The sequence below is a fragment of the Taurulus bubalis genome, assembly GCF_910589615.1.
Source record: "Taurulus bubalis genome assembly, chromosome: 5".
In the NCBI taxonomy this organism is placed as follows: domain Eukaryota; kingdom Metazoa; phylum Chordata; class Actinopteri; order Perciformes; family Cottidae; genus Taurulus; species Taurulus bubalis.
The window spans coordinates 18303369-18326234 of NC_136593.1; the positions used below are offsets into that span (position 1 = coordinate 18303369).

At 43.0% G+C, this 22866-nt stretch overlaps 1 protein-coding gene across 1 annotated transcript; it reads left to right on the plus strand.

Moving 5' to 3' along the window:
• Positions 1–18542, plus strand: LOC306736172 (protein kinase C delta type-like). The gene is made up of 17 exons (XM_079217777.1): positions 1–176; positions 9190–9317; positions 9645–9917; positions 12222–12390; positions 13439–13470; positions 13570–13655; positions 13998–14127; positions 14249–14349; positions 14497–14581; positions 14784–14899; positions 15838–16011; positions 16255–16346; positions 16484–16546; positions 16717–16855; positions 16972–17160; positions 17304–17432; positions 17577–18542. The coding sequence occupies exons 2-17, from the start codon at positions 9209–9211 to the stop codon at positions 17733–17735; spliced, it is 2046 nt and encodes a 681-aa protein (XP_079073903.1). The 5' UTR covers positions 1–176; positions 9190–9208; the 3' UTR covers positions 17736–18542.
• Positions 18543–22866: the final 4324 nt, after the last annotated feature.

Below are 22866 nucleotides of genomic sequence, written 5' to 3' on the forward strand. Positions count from 1 at the left end.
GAGAGAGAGAGAGAGAGAGAGAGAGAGAGAGTTGAAGTAACAGCTCAAGCAAGGACCTGAACACTTCCTTAACCACCATTGAAGATTTTGAAGTCGGTCCTCCGGGAGAACCGTTTCTCCAAAAAAAAGAAGAAAAAAACCCGCGACAAAACTCGCGACAAAAGCAGAAGGAAGAGGTAAGTCACAGTTTGCTCGAGAAGAGGTCCAACGTCTTTGATGTTGCGGGTTGGGGGAAACAAGTATAGCTGACAGTTGAGACGACCGTTCTTTAGCTTGCGGGGCACTCTGCGTGTCGGGAGTCGCGGGCGCGCTTTGTGCGGATGTTTCGTGTCCCAGAGAAAGCAAAGCTCGGTTGGGATCATGAGTGGAAGTAACACGGCTGTCTGTCGGGAATGAGAGGAGTTGCTGTCGAAAGAATGCCCCCCTCTCCCGCCGCGTTACGCTTGTAAAGTTTGCGTAAGTAAAGCCGTGTTTCTGTGCTCGCAGGTCGGGTCGGTGGGACATAAACTTAAACACGGCAGCGTGTTCGCTTCATACAGATCGTCTCGCGAGGTGTTGTCTCAGGAGGAAGGGTCCTTTCCAGGGATAGAGCTCGAGCTAACTTTTGTCCAAAGCAAAAATGGGGCTAAAAACGGTGGCATTCATCAAGATACTCAAGACCACCGGAATGCACACATACCAAATAATAATAATAATAATAATAAACATTTAAATTAAGTAGTTATCACCCTTTTTTTAAAGGTTTAACTTGTATTATATAACAAGGGACACGCGCTCTCGTTATGCCTCTAATGTCCTTTTTAGGATCCCGGTTTGTGTACAGTGAGAAACTATTGACAGTGACATCGAATCCACAGCTTAAGATTCACTGGACACAACATGTGGTTTGAATGGAGAAAAATTGAGTTGACTTTATTTGCATTGAAGTTCCTGGTATGGTTTCACTCTGCTTAGTGTGGTCTTACTTTAACTGGAGCCGGTTTGCCTTGTTTAGCTGAGCCTCTAGTCCACGAGCCTCTTAGGTAACACGTTCCCATCATTGCACTCAGATGTAGCAACTAGAAACTTCACATAACACCTTTATCATCCGTCATCACCTTTTCTGGGTAACGTCCATGATTGAGAAGCAGGCCCCACATGTAAAACACAAAGAGAACAACTATTTGTGACAACAGAAAGACGTTACATGTGTCAGCAGGGTGACTAGATATGTCTCTGTTTGAACACTACCCTGCATTCTTGTGGGGTGTAAACAACTCAGCCTTCTGAATCCACAGTAGCCACCATATTTGGCAGCTCCCCAGACACTCTAAACACATTATCCTATTTTGAAATATCCCTTCCATTGCTTGCGAAAAAAGACTTGTGTCACAAACTACAACACAGTTCTGCCTTTTGTAGCAAGCCTCTGTATCCTGTTGCTATCTTCTGGAGGCGATGTCGTTTCGTGAGCGTGGGTAACACTATCTGCCTGCATCTGCCTGCAGTTACTGATGTGTCAATATTTGCTTGAGGCTTCGTGAGCTGCTTGAAGGACGCGGTTGGGACATCTGCTCAGCGAGGTGTTGCCCTTGCGGCCCTGATCAGTGTCAATGTTTGGATTTGTGTGTGTGTGTGTGTGTGTGTGTGTGTGTGTGTGTGTGTGTGTGTGTGTGTGTGTGTGTGTGTGTGTGTGTGTGTGACGACAGGACGGCAGAGTCCAGGAAGCTCTAATAGGTATAGAAAATAAAGTCAGAAACCATCGACAAGTCACTTAGAGCTGGGTATCGATCCAGTATGATATATATATTTTTTCTAAATTGCCTGATGATACTCAACAAAGTGGTGTTGATTTCAAACTCAAGTCTCATTTTGGCAATAGCATAAAGAACCGTGTTACCAAAACTGTAACGGTTTGTTTTATGTGCCATAAAATATGAAAGGGGCAGTAGGTATGCTGCAGCACTTCTGTTACAATGCACAATACGTGATTCTTCTTTAAAGACCACATGCTGTTATGCATAACTACACACTCAGGCAGCAGACACTCATAAAAACACAACCGTTTGGCATGCATTTGGTAAATCAGCACTGGGAGATGATAGTTTGGCTCATTACTTGCCCTTGGCCTCTTGTAACTGTACCTCTATGACACACACACACACACACACACACACACACACACACACACACTCGACATCATGCTGTCCTGCTCGGCTCTCCTTGCTCAGATGCTATTTTGTCTGTCTTAACCAAGGCTGTGAACTGTGAGCGATGCGGAAATGGACACCGCTCTTAATGCATGTGGAGAGGGCACACACACACACACACACACACACACACACACACACACACACACACACACACACACACACACACACACACACACACACACACACACACACACACACACAGAGTAGCAGCCGGATTAATTCCATGCTGGTAGAGCAGGTTTGACAGTGTGCCAACAAGCTCAGTGATGGGCGAGAAACAGAAAATGTGACACAGAAGTTTGTGCTCCTAAGTACTGTCAGTCTGAACAGCCAATAGGCGGTTATTAACACCGTGTGTCTCGATTTGGTCTTCGGTTTATTCAAGACACCAAGTGAAATTACAACACCATCACTGCAATGAGTTTATCTCAACAGCTATTCATCTGACTCTGACCTTGAACCAGCAACGTCAGCTCTGGTCTCATTCTGTTTCAAATCTGGCTTCCTTTTCTCTCCTGTCCTACTTTGTCCTGATTGCTGTGTGTATCCACTGGGCCAGAGAACGGGGGAGACTTGTTTTGCCTGTTGGTGTCGGTGTCTCCCCAGACAACATCTGTAATATGTCTGTTGACATGACCTCTGTGAGTGAGTGTTTGTGGTTGGCAGGTGGGGCGGTGGGGTGTTAGACATTAACCTTGGTTCGTGAAAGAATGAAAGGCTTTGATTCTTTCAAGCCAGTCTCCACTGAAATTCATTAAAGGCTGCTTTGTTCAAGGTTATTAGTGTGTGCACGCGCACAAGTTATGTGATTTCGAGGCAATGTTAATGCCGTAATAATACATGCCACCGTGGCTCAGCGAAAGACTTGTGGATTAAAGCAAGTGTTGTGAGAATTACGTTGCTTTGTTTGAACAAATTCTTCGAAATTGGGAATGAATAAAAAAAACATCTAAGTGATTGTTTGTGCTCAAGAAGTTGCTCTCGCACATGAGAAACTTTATCTCATGTTATTACCTCCACCAAGATAGAATACTTCTGAAAATCGTTTAGAGGATTGGGCAGACTCGGCAGAGGTACAGTGTGTGCTTTCTAGTATTCCAGCAGATGCACACAATCAACCTTTCACAGTTCAGAACAATCCACCCAGGGATCCCTGTTTGATTTTGTTTTTGTTTGAGCTCTCATTAAGAGCACTTTCATGACTCATTATATGTTTAGTCACACAACTACACACCAGGTTATTAGGTTCAGGTGCGTGTGTGGCCCAGCTGACTCTGGCCATGCTTGTTCAGGTACATTAAAATCGCGTGCAGCGTGTTTGTTCACCTCTAATTTGCCAGGCAAGGCCACGCCTGGCAGCTCCATCCAGCTTGGCTATTCTGGGTCTCTTTCTCTCGCCATTGTGTGTTCACGGCACTCTCTCTCTCTCTCGAAGTAACTGGAGAAAGGCGGCACATTGGGGGGGGTAAGGAAACCACAGTTTCTGTATGTCTTTTGATCACATGGGTTGCAAGGAAGGGTGCTTCCTTCTACCTTCACTTTATCCATATTTCCAGATGTGAATGTGTCAAACACTTCCTGGTTGTGCTTGACAGGACCACCTGTCAGAACAGGCTACCTATGCCCTACTTTTTTCATATTCTAGCTCCATTTGGCTTCCTGTCAGGCCAGTTTTTATCGCTCAATGTCTTGCTCTGTTCCTGTTCCTGAGGCAGACATTTTTTCAGTTTTTTTTTTTTTTACAAAGCTCTCTCACGGCTCCATTGCGCCCTTTCTTAGTAGACAAACACTGGCTAACGTATCTGTAATTAAAAACATATGTGAAGATAATGAGGCAGTCAAGTCAAAATATATCAATGTGCTGACTCAAAGGAGCCTGTTTGCTGCTCGTGTTGACGGTTTCTCCACATTTCTCATCCAATTGAGTTTAATCAACTCTACTGATGCGCTGATTTCACAGAGGGCATTTTGGCTTGTCATCGAAGGAAAAGTCCAGGTGTTAGTAATAACCATAACGATGGCCTTTTTGTCTCGGTAAGATGTGACGGTAAGCCATCACACAATACCAGAACCCTGAAACTGAAGCTGCCAAATAATATCCAGCCATTGTTTTTTTTTTTTTTTCATTAAGACCTGTGCTTTTCCATCTATGACATGTTCAATTACGTCTTCCATGGAAAAGGCCTAAATCCAAGGTAATTTAAACCCAAGTAGACAGTCACAGTAGAACAAGGTGTCATTGAAAACATTGATAATGACTGCATTTCTTTTAGGTGAAACCGTTTCAGGGTCCCGTTGTTGTGCTTTGCTGGCTCACTGCGAGTTGACTTACTATAACTGAGCCATCGTTGTTATTTGTCACACCTGTGCATTTCCTCCTATGAGTCAAAATGACTAAAGTTGAAAAGGAATGTGTCCACGTGTAGGTTTAAGTGCCTTTTGTCCTGAATGACTTCTCAAATTTAAAAAAAAGCACACACACACACACACACACACACACACACACACACACACACACACACACACACACACACACACTGCTGCCTTTGGTGCTTAAAGATATACAGTCTAAAAGTGCTGAGCAGTCACTAAGTTTCTGTTGCCTCGTAGTCCAGCACACTGACGGTGTTTATACCTTCACATCACCTTAACAGTGTAGGAACTGGAGCACTTTCAATATCCAGACCCCCAATTTAAGGGTAATCTAATTATAATGTAATCAGACAAGTTACCATGAACTCAATTGAAATCATTGTGTTTAGTATTTGCTTCCTTTGCAATCAATGTGGACACTTGGTCTCTTTCCCGGTGATGTTCTAACAGGCCTGTACTGCAGCCATATTCACTTCTTGCTTGTTTCAGGGCCGTTGTGCCTTGAGGCCGCCGAGGGAAACACATGCTCGGTTGGACTAAGGTCCGGTAACTGACTTCACTGTTCAGTCAAGAGCATCCCACTGTCTGCACATAAAAAACAGTTGGCTTTTGTCCTATTGGATTGTCCTAAAATTGAGGGACTGTATAGTAAAACATGGGCTACAAGTTCTACACTGTTACCCATATATATATATATATATATATATATATATATATATATATATATATATATATGTATATGTGTATACTCTTTTTGACGTAAAAAAAAACTTCCTTATAATTGTGTAGCAAAGAGGTTTAAACGTTCATAAGTGCTGTGTTGTCAAATGTTCACACTTTTTTTTGGGACTGAATCCCTTTCAGCTCTTCTGCCGTCAGCTCTATGACTGACAAATAAGTGCAGTTTTCACATCTGGATTAATAAACTGATAATCTCTTTCTTTGATTTTTGGATTTCCCAGTCAACTCTGCTAGTAGCAGAATTCCAGGTGCTGAAGGAATGAAGGAAGGACATTATGTTGTTGTTGCTGCTCTCTGTGTTTAATGGTACCTGTCTGTGTTCATTCCTACAAATTAAAGGTTGACATTCAAAAATATTTCCCAACCTGCTAGACCTGCTTGATCACGACTTCCACTAAATTACTTTCCCAGTAGCTCGGCGCATACCAAACCCTTGACTTGTTTCTTGTGCTTACCAGAACATGACTTTGATGATGGCCTATCTATTGTGGACATTCACGCATCTCTGGTCTTCAGCAGTGTGTCACGTGTTTATGCATGGAATGGAATGGAATATTTGTTTCACGTCATTGCTACACAAGGTTATTTTTCTCGTTGTACAATAATCTATTTGTTTTATTAGCAACTTGCTAGATGTGTGGCTCTGTTATCCCGTTCATCAGATGATTAACTCTTCAAGGAATCCGTTTCTTGATGTTGTCATTAAATACTGAGTCTGAAATATATTGCATATAGCTAGTTTATAAGTCACATAGTTCATATAACGTCCTCAGAGCTGATAAAACGGGTGAGGGGGATTTTCTCGTCAAGTCAAAGTGGCATTTAATGACATGTTGGAGTTACTTCCGTTTTTGTTATCATATTTTCCATCCATCTCATTGGTAGTTAACTGCATTGTGGCTTTATCTTGTGAAGGCGAATCTGGTTCTGACATTTCTCCTCATGGCCACTGGCCTGAGTACCAGTTTTTTTTCTTTCCCTCCCTTTTGCTCTTCTACTCTACCCACTCCTTCCCCAATTGCATGTCCTAATTTTTTCCGCTCTCTCTGGAGAAACAAGGCTCTCTTTTCTTTGTAGCAATGCGTGTGTATGTGTGGGCCTACATAAGAGACTTTGTGTGTGTGTCAAGTAGAGAGGAAGTGGACTCTAAAAATGTATGTCAAAGTGTGTATTTCACATCTGGCAAGCTCCATAACTTTGATTACTATTATTTTGGTGTGTTTCTGTCCATCTGTCTGTGAGCATGCGTGGGCTGTATTATTATGAGAACTTGAATAGTCTCTTAACCCTCCTGACCTCACTCAGAAACAGTCGCTTGTTTAGCAGGGTCACTCAAAGACTCACATCAACTACAGACATGTGTCTGTGTAATTAGCTCAGAGATGTAAAAAGGTTTTTTGTTGGTCCAGTTTTCCTTTGCTGTAGCCCATGACCTATGACATCTGCAGAGATCCTGCTAGGTCGTCCATCTTGACCCCACTTAAACCTGGGCAGGGATTTGTGGTTTTGGAACAATACAGGGTGGTATACATGGTTGCTCTGTGGTAAGCTCTGTCGCGTCACAACACAAAGGTCTTGGTTTGAATGAGCTGGCCGAAGGCCTTTTTGTGTGGAGATGTTGGAGCATGGGACTGTGGAGGTTTCCTCCAAAGTCTTTGAATCAGAAAATTGCTCCTCCATACGTTGACTTCACTTCCATTTGAAAAAAACCCCACGTCTTCGCTGCAACCAGCAGTTACTGAAAAAGTTACAATTAGTCACGAATACAAATGTCCTGGCCACTGATTAACCTCTGACCTTTGGAGCAGTTAAGGGAGCGTAGAGGCTTACTCGAAGCAAATGGCACCTCAGTGATGGATATTGACACCTCCAGTGTTAGTCATTCACTTCTCCATCCAGATTCTTCTCGCTTGTCTGGGAAATCAAGCCAGCAGCTTGCAGATCACACGCCTGCCTCTGTTGGGCCCTAACGCCTCCTACACACCACATATCCTGAGTCAATGTATCTAGTATGTTCAGCTGCACACAATGTACAGTAACACCTGAGATCTGTTCACTGCAGTCCCGTCTTGTACTGCGAAGCAGCTCCACATAGTGATTTAGAAAAAAAACGGAAGAATTGGAGATGAGGTTTCCACTTTGAAAAAGCTCTTAGCACAGAAAGACTATTCTTCAGAACCTAATGCGTTCTGTCTCTTCGAAATCTGCATTTAGAGTGTCACCCAGCTCAAAATAGCATTGAGTTTGTCATCGAGTCTGAACATGAACACAAACCAAACTCATCCTTTTTATGGATGAGTATTATCAAAGCAGACATGGGGGGGAGAACAGAAGAGCAGAAGAGCAGAAGAGCATGTTTCTGTACATTTTCCATTCAGGAATTGCTGTACAGAATGGCCATGTCATAGAGAAGCTAAACACCATGTGTAGTAAAACGCAAGGCTGTTTGCCCTAAATCACAGGCGTGCCATGTTGCTGAAATGACTATTAAAGCAAGATTATGTTTATGATGCAAGAGACTAAAGCCACAAGAGATCAAGTCAAGGAACTTAAAAGCTCACAAAAAGTGCAGTGTGGGAGGAATTCTGTGGGATTTTGTTGCTGCTTTAGGATGTTGGACGTGGGCTGATATGCCCTGTAGCATATACTGTATATGTGTGGTGTGAAACAACCTTGTTAACAGGAACGGTTCGTTAAGAGATTGTGAACGCAGTTCCACTGCAGAAACCATTAATTAACGCTTTGCACTGCTGTAAAGAGAGACTCTACCGCTGGCGGGAGAAGGTGCGCACCTGTCCGTACTAACATTTTGGAGACGGGGGAAACTGGCAACGTAGATGGTGGTGAGGCGATGAATTGAAGCCGGATTGTAGAAATGAAATGTGAGAGGCATCATTATAGGTAAAATGATGCCTCTCACATTTTATTTCTACAATCCTACACCTATTTAATTTGACTTCATATCACACATTACTTTGCACTCATATATTCTCTTTATCAAAAGCAGTCAAACCAGCAGTGGTCTTTTGTGTGCTTCTACTCAGCTGGGCAGGTTAAGAATGACTTGTAGGACTTCTGTTCAAACCTCACATGGAGCACTTTAAGAGGAAGTGTACGAAACTCATGGAAACAGAGCTGAACAAATCTGTCAGTGGAGCAATTCAGCTTCGATGAAGCAAGCGGGTGCACACTTTTGCAAGCTGTGGTTTCTGTTTGAGTTTTTTGCTTTTGAAATTAGATGTAGAACTCCTTTTGTATGAGGTGAATGCCTTTACAAATGAGTTGAAATAGGTAGTTTGTCTTTCTCAGCATAATCAATCTAATCCTGCATTTTTGGCTTGATTCAGAGCTAAATCGAGACAGTTAAGCGACAGTATAATTTGTGAAGGAAAAAACGTCCTGCAAGTAGCAAAGACACTCTACTACTTATCGTTTACCCTTTGTTTGTCTTTCCCCCCAAACATTGAGACTGTTTGTCTTGGAAATGTGATCTGTTTTATTTTCTTTTTCTTTTTCTGGAAACCCCAAACTGTGCACATGAGAGCAGGATAAATGAATGAGTTAGTTTCTTCTTCCCTCATTAATGGCAGGTAGTTTCCAAAGTGATGTCTTGAGTTGAAACTTCCTCTGTGGTTCACATCTGAAGACACTGTTGGCCACAGGCTCTCTTACTTCTTGTTTTTAGTGCAGAACTTAAGCAATCCAAGTAAGAGATAAATACGCGCGGGAAGTCATTTCAAGTCAATGTGACTGATATTGCCCAATATCGCAAATCACGAACTTGCCTCAAGGGGCTTTACAATCTGTGCATACAACACCCTCTGTCCTCTATTGTGTTTGTGTATGTGCGCGACATTCTAACTGTGGGTCTCTTTCCTTGAAGGCTTAGGTGAGTAGTCGCCATGGCACCCTTCCTGCGCATCGCCTTCAATGCTTATGACGTGGGCGTTCTGCCTCCTCTGGCTGAACCTCCCATCTGCGCCATCAAGATGAAGGAGTCCGTCAACACAGGTACACACACACACACACACACACACATATATATATATATATATATATATATATATATATATATATATATATATATATATATATATATATATATATATATATATATATATTTACCTAGATAGGGGAGCTCCACAGTGAGCAGGGAGACCTGATGTCCCAAGTTCAATTTATTTTCCAGCCACAATGTGCTGGCCTCTCAAATCCACAAGCAAACGCTCTACCAGCTCCGGACACTGTTTGCAGTAATTGCTTCGTTGCTGTGTTTTTACTGAGGGAGCAAAAGACAAACGCTGTATTCCTAATGATGATCCTGATTGTTTTTCACAGAGCGAGGAAAGACCTTGGTCCAGAGGAAGCCCACCATGTACCCAGCCTGGAAGTCCACTTTTGACGCTCACATCTATGAGGGCCGAGTCATAGAAGTGGTCCTCATGCAGAGCGCTGAGGAGCCGTTGGCCAAGGCCACGGTTGGAGTGTCTGTACTGGCAGAGCGCTGTAAGAAGTCCAAGACCAGCGGGCGTACAGAGTTCTGGGTGGACCTGCTTCCCTCAGGGAAGGTCCAGATGGCTGTGCAGTTCTTCTTGGAGGACACTGATGCAGGTAAAACCGCTGCATTTTAAAGCCCCTGGAAACCTAGTTTTAAATATTTAGTCTAGTTCTAACATTAGATATGTCTGACTGAATAAGTATGTTAAAGTTCAGTTCTAAAAAATCTAATCTGCTTCATCAGGATCATGTGGGTGTGGTTAGATCAGATTAAATCGACCCAGCAACTTATGCAAGCATCTCCACAACTGTCATCACATTTAGATTCAAATATTGCTAAATCCTGTTTGTAAACATGTTACAACAGAGCATCACCTTTTTCTAGATGAGCCCAACCCAGTGGAAACTGGCCTCTTAACTTGGGCAAGAAATTGTTTGGTCTTTAAGGACCCCATCACCATCGGTCACTTAAATCATATATATATATATATATATATATATATATATATATATATATATATATATATATATATATATATATATATATATATATATATATATATATATATATAAAACTTGTTTTTTATTTACTATCTGAGGATGTTTCTAAATCACCAGCACAGAGTAAAACTCAGTTCCCTGACCGGGAATCGAACCCGGGCCGCGGCGGTGAGAGCGCCGAATCCTAACCACTAGACCACCAGGGACTGTTGGCTTTGAGGCAGAATATAGTTGGGTAACCATCACTCGTAGGAAAAAAACACTGCTATCGCTCTTTTTCACTAACCCCCGCCCCCTTCCACCACTGTCATGCCGATCCACAGAAAATCTCTCTCCTTCAGTGTCTATATGTGCCCTCTACTGGCGGAGATGATTCCCTATGTAGTGTTCATTTCCTTGCACACTTCCTTTCCACACTGTGTTTAACCACAGTTAAACATGTTAAATATTGTAGACCTCTCTGGAGAGCGTGGAGTCATCATGGCCTGGGCCAACTGCCTACCTCAAAGTGCCAAGGGTTATGCTGACATGTCTCAAGTGAAGCTTGTCAGCTGACTACAGGTGTGGCCATATCGCCAATGCATTATCACAGTCCAGGTCAGATAGGCAATTAGCCTCAGGGCTGTCAGTACTTTGAATATGTAGCACACATACTGAACACAGTAATGAATATGTGGCACAGCACATGGAACAAGCAGGGTTAATTCCAGTTTCTCTTGATGCAGTGTAGAAATGTCTCGACAAGGACTACATATCGTATATCAGGCCTATATTGGTATTTTAGATCTCGGTGGTCTATCCTTTCAGCAATGAGGGGGAGGGGACATTACATGATGGATATATTATCTCCTTTTTGAAAACCTATTCTGGTTTCACTTCAGCTGTAAGAAGCAGAAGTTAGGCGGAGCAGTGCTGACCAGCAGTGTTGTGTTCAGCTGTTAGCTCCACACCCCAGACAGGGAATCCCCGTCTACGGTTGTCTCTGCCGTCTGCCAACATGGGAGTGGGAACGGAGTGAGATTTACTAACTGGTTCCGTTCAGGGGGAGTTTCTGCGTGGGAGAAGCACAGTCAGGGTTCACTGTTCATGGTTGGAGAGGGTCATGAGAGGGGTGTGCGTCTGCCGTTATGAAAGGGCTTCATACTCCATCAGCTCCCTCCTACACACTCCACAGATTTCCTGAAAAGCAGCCCGAAGTATTTTTAGGCATGTGTGAACAGCCCTCAGTGCTGCCCCCCCCCCATGCGCTTTCCCTCGTCTTGGCTCAACTCACTGATGCGCTGTCCAAACGTGAACATCTGTCAGTAGAGTGGCAGAGAGGAAATTAGTTTATCTCGCTCTCCTCATCACTCTTCCCACTTTTCCTTGTCTATCTATTGGCTCTTTAAAGCAATTGTCCCTCTATCTCTTCCCTCCTCACACCCCCTCCACTCATTTACCCTCCCGAGCTCTCTCTGAGTTCTCTGCCTTCTTTGTTTACCTCTCTCACGCCTCTTTTGCTGTGGTGTCTGGGTGACTTTTGACCCCACCCCGTTGACTCGCGTCAGTCAAAGCCGCTTATACAAGATGGTTTTTTTCTGTGTTTACCCTGCATTTAGCAGCGGTAACGGAGGCCCCCTTCTATAGCTTTAAGGGATTTGGGACTAAATAACCCTTGGCTGTCAGAGCTGATGACTAATTTATGATAAAACGCACTGTGGCGTCATTCAAGCAATGTCAATAAAGCTCATCAGCTAGATTCTAAAATGTTTGGGTGGTTAAATAATTGACAAGACTCCCAACTTCCTGCACCATTTTTCTTTTTTTTTTAGAAATCATTAAAACATGTGTTTGGATAATACTGCACTTTAAAGCTGTTTGAAAAACATAGAAATGTAAATACAGTAGTTTGATTTGTAAATCCATCTCTCCCCTCAGCGATGTGTCAGCCATCAGTGAAGGCTTCTTGCGAGGATGGACTCACGACCCTCAACAGGAGGAGAGGAGCTTTCAAGCAGCCCAAAGTTCACTTCATCAAGAACCACGAGTTTACCGCCACCTTCTTCGGACAACCCACCTTCTGCTCTGTCTGCAGAGAGTTTGTCTGGTAGGATGCCACGTCCGGCCCTGGTTACATGACAGCTGTCCCTATTATGACATCAAAATACTTCTTTTACTTTGACCTTCAACATTTTTTTAAATATCTGCTGCATTCCAGGTAAAGATTATGGTAGTCATTTCCAACGCTACTCTGCCAGGGCACGACTTATCCAAAAGCAGACGTCTTTCCTGTCTCCTTGTTTTTCTGCATTAATATTACACTTAGCGTTGTGTTTATATTAAGATGCCACTTGCACAGCTTTGATAGTTCGAGGCTGCTTAAGCTGTCACCTACTGTATGTTCTCTGTGTACCAAACGAGACAAAAGCATCAGATATCCAATAAGAGAAGCCTAACCCCGCATGGATGCTTCTCAAAAGACCAATTAGTAGCGGTTCTAGTTTCCTTAATGGAGCAGTGTGGGGGTTTTGTGATGGTAGAAACAGCAGCAGGCTGAGAATGAGTCACTGTCTTGGGGAATCCCACAAAGCTGTCATGTTGCATTTCAACTATGTCAGCAGCACAACCCAAGCTCCTACTGTTACTATATCCCATTTAGAGGCAGGCAGAAAGAAATCTGATGTTTTGTACATGTGTGTGTGACTCTTGAGCCAATTATCATCTGAGCTTTTTGATTTTTAAATTTAAATCTAAATCTCATGATCAAACATGTGAAAGATATATTTCAGTTATGCTGTTAACAAATAACTGCGTTAGTCATTGCTGTTCCAACCCCAGTAACGGGAGTCTCATGCTTTTTGTTTTTGCACTTGCATAATGCTTTGGAGGAGAGTTTTCCGAGACTACAGATGTAGTTTGGTAGCTGTTGCATAAAGGAGTCGCTAAACGTGTGCTTTAGTGCTGCCAATTATCTGCGCGCTAGCTACAGTACATCACTGTCATAACCACAAGCCTGCTATTGAAAAAACATTCTAGATATATTGCTTTTGATATCAGCAGCCATATTTCTCTTAGTAATGGCCGAGGCAAATCCTTTTTCTGCTCCATCACACCCATTACAAAGATTTAATTACATTCCTTTTCTCCCCATATAGGGGGCTCAACAAGCAAGGTTACAAGTGCAGACGTGAGTGTTTTCACTGAATGCTGTTCGCATTTTTATCACATTTCATCCTTTTTGTATTGTTCACAGTTAACAAAACATGTATTCATTTATTTCACCCAGAATGCAATGCGGCAATCCACAAGAGATGCATCGATAAAATTATCGGCAAGTGCACTGGGACAGCAGCCAACAGTCGGGAGACTATGGTGAGCAAAGTTAATGTTCTCCAACATCAACGCAAAACCTGTCCTCAGATCTGACACTCTTTAATTTATAGCATTTATGCTCTGGTATTAAGTAGTCTATTGATCATTAATGTCGTCAATATGTTTCGTCCTTCCTTAAAACAATGCAAACTGTTTTTCATGAGTCACCTAAACACAGATTCAAACAAAGTAAAACAACATCAGTGTATAGATTCAATAAGAATTGGCTGTGGAATTTAATTCATCTCAAAAGCAACTAAAACGGGCCAAACATAGTTTGTATGTCTACTGTATTATCAGATGGCAGCTTCCTGTGTTCAATGGATCTCTGCGTGTTTGTAGTTCCAGAAGGAGCGCTTCAACATTGATATGCCGCATCGCTTCAAGCACCATAACTATAAGAGCCCCACTTTCTGTGACCACTGTGGCAGTATGCTCTGGGGTCTCTACAAGCAGGGCCTTAAATGTGAAGGTAATGTGTTTTCTACTGTCTTAAACAATAAGTCTGCCTGTCCCCTGCTTCTTGCCATGCTCATGACTTTTTTTTCTCGTTTATTGTATCTCCACCTGGCATCATTCATACCTCTGACCAGACTGTGGCATGAACGTACATGCCAACTGCCGGAAGAAAGTGGCCAATCTGTGTGGAATCAACCAGAAACTACTGGCAGAGGCTCTGTCTCAAATCAGCCAGGTGTGTACTGTCACAAACTATGTTTATTTTATATTATTCTGACTTTCTGTTAATTTTATGCCAAAAATGCTAAAATAAAATGACAAATTACCAATTGTTCTTGTACAATGTTAAGAATATTTTAGCAAACTTTGTATTCATCCCTAGAAATCGATCAAGAAGCCTGGTGACTCAAATACAGAAGATATTGGGATCTATCAAGACATCAATAGTGCAACAGTAGACCCTAGTGGTAAGATGGGTTCACTGTCGTCCACAGTTTTTTTGGCTAAATCCAGTTTTGTCATTAAAGGTCAAATAGGAAGAGGAATGTTGGTGATTGTCTTTTAACTTCATTCACAGCCTCACATCTTTATCCTTTGTTTGAGTTTGCATGCATCTTTGCATTCAGGTTTGCATACGTGTTTACTCTGTGTGCAAATGTGCATTTTTAGCAGACGGCAAGGCACGTGAGGGCTTGAGCCCAGCCAAACCTACAGTTCCCCGGGTACGCCTCAACATGAACCACCTGGTATTCCTCAAGGTGCTGGGAAAAGGCAGCTTTGGAAAGGTAGGCCCCAGGGTCCCATCTTCAAATCCTTTCCTGAATTTAACATACAATAATGATTGTGTAAACATAACACTGGAAGACACTTTAAATGTTGTACAGACATCTTATGCCAATGGCGTTACACATATTTGGTAAAAATATTTTTTTAAAACACATTCATCCTGAAATTATCTCCATGTGTAAGACCATTATCTTCCAAATATGACTATGAAAATGACAGTGATAGTCCATATCTTTATGAAAGATGTGTGAAATGATGAAAGCGAGTTCTGAAGGAACACATTTTCAAGACGAGATTGTTATCATGGTATCATGTCTTGGCAATCATCATCCTTCCTCATACCATATTTGATATCATTTATTTTGGTGTGTGTGCCAATTTTATAATCAATTCAATTCAATAGGAATGGAATTTCTTTACAATTTAATTGTTGTTTTGAAAGAGCATCTACAAATGAAGCAGCGATATACATATTTGTATAAATGAATACATTCTCAGCTCTGCTCAATGACCAGCTCGTGTTTTTTTTTTTTTTTTTTTAAATGGGGTTTGTTGGATCAATACTCACTGCCTGTTCCACGACTTCCCTCACACCAACGTTAAAAGGTGGCTTTCAGATGAGAATAGAGCTTAGTTATGTATTCATCACTACAGATGCTCGGCCCCATTTGACAAAGACATACACCAACCTGAAGGTTGACCTATTTGAGAGAACAGAGACGCAGATGATGGAAGGTTCATCTGTGTCCAGGCCCATTAGGCCGGGTGGCAGTGAGCTCAAACATCCAGTGCCCTAACTGAGGCAGATTGAGCTTGTAAAATCATAAAAAGAGGGGGGGGAAATAAATAACCCTCTTCGTTTTGGATTTTTGTACTCCATGAAACTGGTGTCATCACACTGATGAAGTACTCACTCTATGTGGCTTTGACACCCCAGGTGCTGCTGGCAGAGCTGAAGGGGCAGGGCCAGTTCTTTGCTGTGAAGGTCCTGAAGAAGGATGTCGTTCTCATGGACGACGACGTGGAGTGCACCATGGTGGAGAAGAGAGTCCTGGCCCTCGCCTGGGAGAACCCCTTCCTCACACACCTCTACTCCACATTCCAGTCTAAAGTAAGCACACTGATACTGAACATCTACATCTGCTAGTAAAACCTACGAAAGCATGTTCTCTGATCGGGAATCAACACGGGCAGCAGCAGCAATAGTCACAACTCCCAGTTGTTGATAAAGACCCACACTGCCAGCCCCCCTTGTCTGAATCCATTCTCACACACACACACACACACACACATACACACTCCATGTCTCATTTGTCTGCCACAGCGAGCTGACAATATTGTGTTGTTTGCACAGGAGCACCTCTTCTTTGTAATGGAGTACCTGAATGGAGGCGACTTGATGTTCCACATCCAAGACAAAGGGCGTTTCGATGCCAACAGAGCCACGTAAGTACACAAGGCCACCCCTCAAAGAACCATGAGCGATACAGCGGCTGTCGTTTTCCACATTGGAGGATCTGTAACTGGCTCTTGAACACCGGTGCGCTGTGATTAATGATTGTTTTGCACATTTCAACCTTCAGATTCTACGCTGCCGAGATAATCGTGGGACTGCAGTTCCTCCACTCTAAAGGAATCATCTACAGGTAAGATCCCACAGACATTCTGCACTGATTCCAGCAGTCTATATATTCAACTTGTTACTGCAGCAGAGGAGGCTGCAACAGAATCTCTTTATCTGATCTTTGACTACAGTACTCCAAACAGAAAATACTGTACTGGAGATGGTTGTACATTGTATGTATCTCTTCCTCAGAGATCTGAAGCTGGACAATGTGATGCTGAACAAAGACGGACACATCAAGATAGCAGACTTTGGCATGTGCAGAGAGTGTGTGTTTGGAGACGTCAGAGCCACCACATTTTGTGGTACACCAGACTATATCGCACCAGAGGTTAGATTCAAGACTGATGTCACATTTCATACCACTACGCTCCCATCTAGACTTGTGTGTCCTTGTGTTTGTCACTAGTGTCTAAAGTGTCTTTGTGAAACTGTCTCTCCTCTCAGATCCTGCTGGGACAGAAGTATACCTTCTCTGTGGACTGGTGGTCTTTCGGTGTGCTGGTGTACGAGATGCTCATCGGTCAGTCGCCCTTCCAAGGCGACGATGAGGATGAGCTGTTTGAGTCCATCAGGTCGGACACCCCTCACTACCCTCGGTGGATCCCCAAGGAGGCCAAAAACCTCATTGAACTGGTACCTAACATGATGCATGTGTTATTACAGGCACACTTTGTTCCACATAGGCAGACAGTTTTACATTATTCACCTTAATGGATTTCAATGTGTACACTCCCCCTTATCAATGTCTGTCTTCTTTCTCTCCATCATCATTCCAGTTGTTCGAGCGAGATCCCACTCGCAGGTTGGGTGTGGTGGGCGACGTCCGTGCCCATCCGTTCTTCAAAACCATCAACTGGCCAGCACTGGAGAGGAGAGAGGTGGACCCTCCTTTTAAGCCCAAAGTGGTACGAGTAATTTATTTTTCTTAACAAACTATGGAGGGACCTGAAATGTGTGTAAAATATGATTGTATGAATCTAGGATACCGATTACCTCACTGGGCATTGTAAACGTTAACCTAACTGAAATCCCTGACCTGCCGCCCACAGAAATCCCCCAGCGACTGCAGCAACTTTGACCGAGAGTTCCTGAGCGAGAAGCCGAAGCTCTCCCACGTAGACAAGAACCTCATCGATTCCATGGACCAGGCAGCGTTCGCTGGCTTTTCCTTCATCAACCCCAAATTGGAAACCATGATTAGCAAATGAAAAGAACTAAATGGCTCCTTTGGGAACACAGTCTTAGCCCTGGACTCAGAAATAGGCTCTAAGTTCAACTGGATGGATAACAAGAACATGAAAAGATTTGGGCTTGACTATGACTTTTATAGTTCCTCTATCAGAGGACGAGAGATAAATCTGACATCTTGTCTCAGCTGTCAAAACTGTATAAGTGTATAAAAGAATATAAAGCTCCAGGAAATTAAGGGAGATTCTTATAGTCGATGCTGGTATCAATTATGCAATGATGTCTTTTCTTACTTTTCTATCATTTTGCCACGTGATCACACCTTGAATCTATACGAATCATCGAATGTACTGTATTTTAATTCACAAGATTTAAATCCCTCTGAATTGAAGTAATGTTATAGCAGAACTGAATAAGTTCCTCCATCACCTATTGTCTTGAGAAATGGGAGGTGCTCTAAGCACATCACAGAATCTTGCGTAACCTCAAAAGTGTTAATCTGGTTTAAATTTTGTCAAGTATTTTAACGTACCCTTGGTTTCAAAAACCTCTTGCTGAACATCCAACTGAAGCATCGTGCAAACAATCGCTCAGCACTTAATATTGATTTTCCGGGCTGTCATCACTTATTGGACAGCAATGTCATGGTACTTAACCTGTATATGTGTTGAAGGAAGTGTACTTTTGTGTGGGAGGTATGGGCATTCCACTGTAAGCGTTGGGTCTTTGAAATGTGTTATGTTATGTAGGGATTTTTAACATGAAAATAATAGTGCTGTATATGGAAAATGAATATGTACATTCCAATGAGCTGCCTGTGAGTTATGGGTGTCTTTTTTTTTTTACTCTTCTTTTACATTTGATTATAAATAAATACATTGTAAACTCTTAAATCCTTGTCAACCAGTGTCACTTGATTACATTTTTAATTTAATATACATGTGTTTGAGACTGGAGAATGTATTAAATTATACAAATATATATATCGCTGCTTCATTTGTAGATGCTCTTTCAAAACAACAATTAAATTGTAAATAAATTCCATTCCTATTCACTGCATCCCTGCTCTTATGATGTGGTCCTCTGGTCACTGCCGGTTTCCAGACATTGTTTGCTAGATTTTAGGGAGCCGACATTGGACACTGGCCTCACCTCCAGAAAAGTTGTAAATTCCACGGGGATTTGTGTCAGCGCCTAAGAGAAAGACCTGTCTGCCTTTGCTGACATCTAGCGGTCAGGTGTCATAACTGCACCTCGTGTGGGCGAAAGGCGAGCAGACATTCCTGCAGTGCGCACGGTTTATGACCTGTCCTCGTCCTCTGTCCCCAGCAGTCACCCCCTGTCTACTGCAGGGTGTGGACAGTCAACAAATAACTAACAGGAGCTCAATAACAGCGACCTGCACTCAGGAATAAACCAAGCAAAGTTGTTGAGACATTGTCCTTTATGCAAACGGCATCGTAGACCAATGCAGCATTGAAGTTGTCGACCCTTTAAAAAATGAAATGACCCCATACATTTAAAAAAAAAAAAAACTCGAAATAATAAAAGCAACAAATACGTGTTTTTGTTCTCTCTGTTTATTTACAGAACCTCATTTCCTTATAATAGTCGGCTAGTCTTTTGTTTGAAAGGTTGTATTGAGAAACACCGCTGCAGTTAAATAAAAATGAATTTAAGAGTAAATGCCAGCCCCCTTTTGATGTATTCATCGCTCTCCGATTCTTTCGGCTGTTCACGATCCGATAGCTTTTCTGTAGCCCAAATGTATTGCATGGCGACTGTTTTCACCTCAACTCGTGCATATTTTTTTCCTTCTTTTGTTATAATAAGCATCCGGAGGGTTGGTCTATTGTGGAGGGTTATCTGAGGCAGCATATATATATATATATATATATATATATATATATATATATATATATATATATATATATACATGGTCCAAGTGAGCGGCAAACCCTGTTTCAGGCTATTTCTGGCTCATTGAAACGCTTTCCAAAACGAGAAACCGGCTTATTTAATTGAGAAATCACATTTATAGCACGACATGGATGGACTTTGAGCGTCGCACTCACAATGTGTAGGCATATTTCCAGCAGTTTCTCCCGCCCTCTCCTAAAAAAAACCCGGACTTGACAGCCTCGTGCAGCAGAAGTACCGTAACAGCAATGACACATATATTGAATTCAGTCAAAATGACAGGGCGTTATTGTGATTGATTTAAACAGCAATTGCCCATTCAGCCTTTTATTAGGAATTATGGGGCTATTTTATGTACTTCAAATAAATATTTCAGTGAATGAAAATTAAGCAACTCGAGGTCACCTTCAATAATACAATCTTTAGGCTACTTTATTAAAGAAGAATTCGCTTTTTCGTGGGTCGAAAAAAAAAGCACTCCACTTATCGAAAGTAGATCGATTATATGTGCAATTAATTCCAGCTCAAGCATTAACTAAGTGTTGATTCCGCTGGGGGATAAAACAAAAACACCCCTAAATAAACGAGTGGAAACAATAACCCTCGTGTCGTTGTCAGAAATAAAGCGAGCGGGGAAATCCTTCTGCTTGGGTCTGTTCTTTTCTTTTGTGAGGCTTTCCACATGTCGGTGTTGAGTCTGACTGTGTGGTATTTTATTGTGTGCGTGAAGATGGAAGTCTGCGTGATGCAGCCGGGCTCAGAGGCATATAGGCGGCAGAACATGCGCAGTGGCCATTTGTGCCATATTGGAATGAGGTCGTGAACGAGAACCGCGTCAAGCTAGCGTCTCGCTGTGCGCGCGAGGCCCGGAAGCGCCGCGATTTAACCCGCCGCACCAAAAGACCCACGGTCGCTCTGACGACGGCTCGCCACTTCCGCTCGCGGGGCCATTTTTTATTTTGAAACGCTGCACCGGGGCTGTCGGGTTTTCTTCACGTTTAGCTGAAACGTTGCTGGGTGAGCGAGCAGGCGGAGAGGAACGGCATCTAAAAAACCGACTTGGAAAAACTACTTAGCGGTAAGGGGAGAATTTTGCGACTAAATATTCACGTGCTCTGTGTTGTTGGCGACGAATTCCTCGCGGTGTTTCGCGCCGCGGTGGCGCATTCGTCTTTTTTCCCGTCTCTCAAAAAGATGAGTCGGGTTCGGTCGAGTGTAAGCGCCCTTATTGCTCGTCAGCCTGCCTCTTATTGCTCGAGCTGTGACGTTCAGTAACTTGACTCGGACACAGGCGGTTTTTGGTGCCATGTGTCCCGCACGGCCGCTGTGCATTTACCACCGCGTGTTTATTTATCAGACCGCGATGTAATACATCTCTCAATCGGTATGTCGTGTTCTCCTCATTGTGAAAGTTAGACCCGTCGGCGCTGTAGTCTCTCTCTCTCTCTCTCTCTCTCTCTCTCTCTCTCTCTCTCTCTCTCTCTCTCTCTCGGCCCATCAATGCTCCCAAACGCTGCGGCGGTCGGGCTGTACAAGCGGTGCAATCTCAAGCTAGATTCAGTTATTTGTGCGGGTATACCCAGTGATCCGCGCGCGCGTTTGTGCGTGTCAGTATATTTATTATGTCGAAGTCTTACATAAGGACGTTTGCACGACCTCAGCCGATCCGTGTTCCCGTGTTGGCTCTCGCCAAAACGGCGAAATAAATAAAGTCATTTTTTGTTTTTGCCTGTGTCCACTTCGGGGAAGGAGGCTGCTCTGGAGCGTTTTGTGCGTTTTGTATTTTTCACATTCCACGTTGACTTATTGCAACCTACATTTTGTTTTCTTCTTCTTCTGGCGCTTAACTTCCCTATTGTGCAACTTGAGTGATCCGCTCGCTGACGTGCCGCGATGCGATGGACACGAGCGGCTGGGTGAAAGCCGCCTGGTTGTTTGTGCGCGTGCTGGGTGGGGGTGGAGGAAAGGTGGATCTGTTCCTTTCAGCATCCTTTTTTTTTTTAGCAGGTTGGCCAGTTGACAATTGTATAACTATTATTATAGTTAATTATTATAATTATTAATTATAACTATTATCAAGGGTGCCATGGAGTGTCAACTTTATTTCCCAGGATTTTTAAAGGGTAATTTCACCTACATTTATATATATATATATATATTTTTATTTTTTTTTTCTTCTCACATGGTGCTATTTCTCCCCCCTCCACAATAAAACCAAAATTAATTCCATTGCTTAATGGTAAGAACACATAGTTTTAAAATAATAATTACTGGTGATCAGCAGATGCTCCTTGAAGGAAATGTTTCAACGGCTAATTTAATTTTATTGAAAGTTAACTGTTTTTATTGTGTGTGTGTGCGCACGCGCTTGTGTGCTTGTTTGTACGTGTGTTTGCGTGGGTGTGTGCACATTTGGCCCTTCATCTTTCAGGTTTAGTCAGTCTCGTCTGGTGCAGAAAGATTCAGACAGACGGCTGCTAGCACACAGGCCACTTGCTGTATATGAAAGAGGGGAAGTTGCTTTTCTTCCTGTCTGCCTGTACACGCTGAAGTTAAGTGCTGCAGAAACCTACAGCTTTAGGCAGAGCAAATACTGAACGCTTGTCGGTGTATTTTTGAAATGATATAGTTTCTCAGAAGTATTTTAATCAATGTACTTATCAGAGAATGCATACAGACACTAGTTTCGTTCTTTTTTTTAAGAATGAAGGATTCAGTTTCATCTGGTTTGAATTGCATTAAAATGTTAACGTGCTAAGAAAAGCCAAAGAATTGATTGTAGAGGAAAGGAGGTAAATCTACCCGAGGTAACGCAACAGAATCTGTTTCAAACACCGTTATACACATGTTATAATACTGCTTCTTAACTTCAGGCCTGTGTCTCCACCGCTCCTTTTTCACCACTCCCGTGTCAGGAGTGTGACCCCTGGGGACAATAAGACCCTCTGGTGTGTGTGTGTGTGTGTGTGTGTGTGTGTGTGTGTGTGTGTCAGTCAGAGGGAGGTGGGGAGAAAGACAGAGGGAGTCTGGGGCCGGGGGTGAAAGGTGGCGTTGATCCCGGTGGAGCACGGGGGTCGCAGTGGCAGTCCGGTCGTCGGGAGGGGGGGGGGTATTTCTGATGGCGGCCCTGATTTTAATAGAGACGTCAGACATGACAAAGACGGGCCTGACAGGCCGGCTGAATGGGGCAGCGGTGACAGAGCAGCTATCCTCCGCATCCCATACATCGCT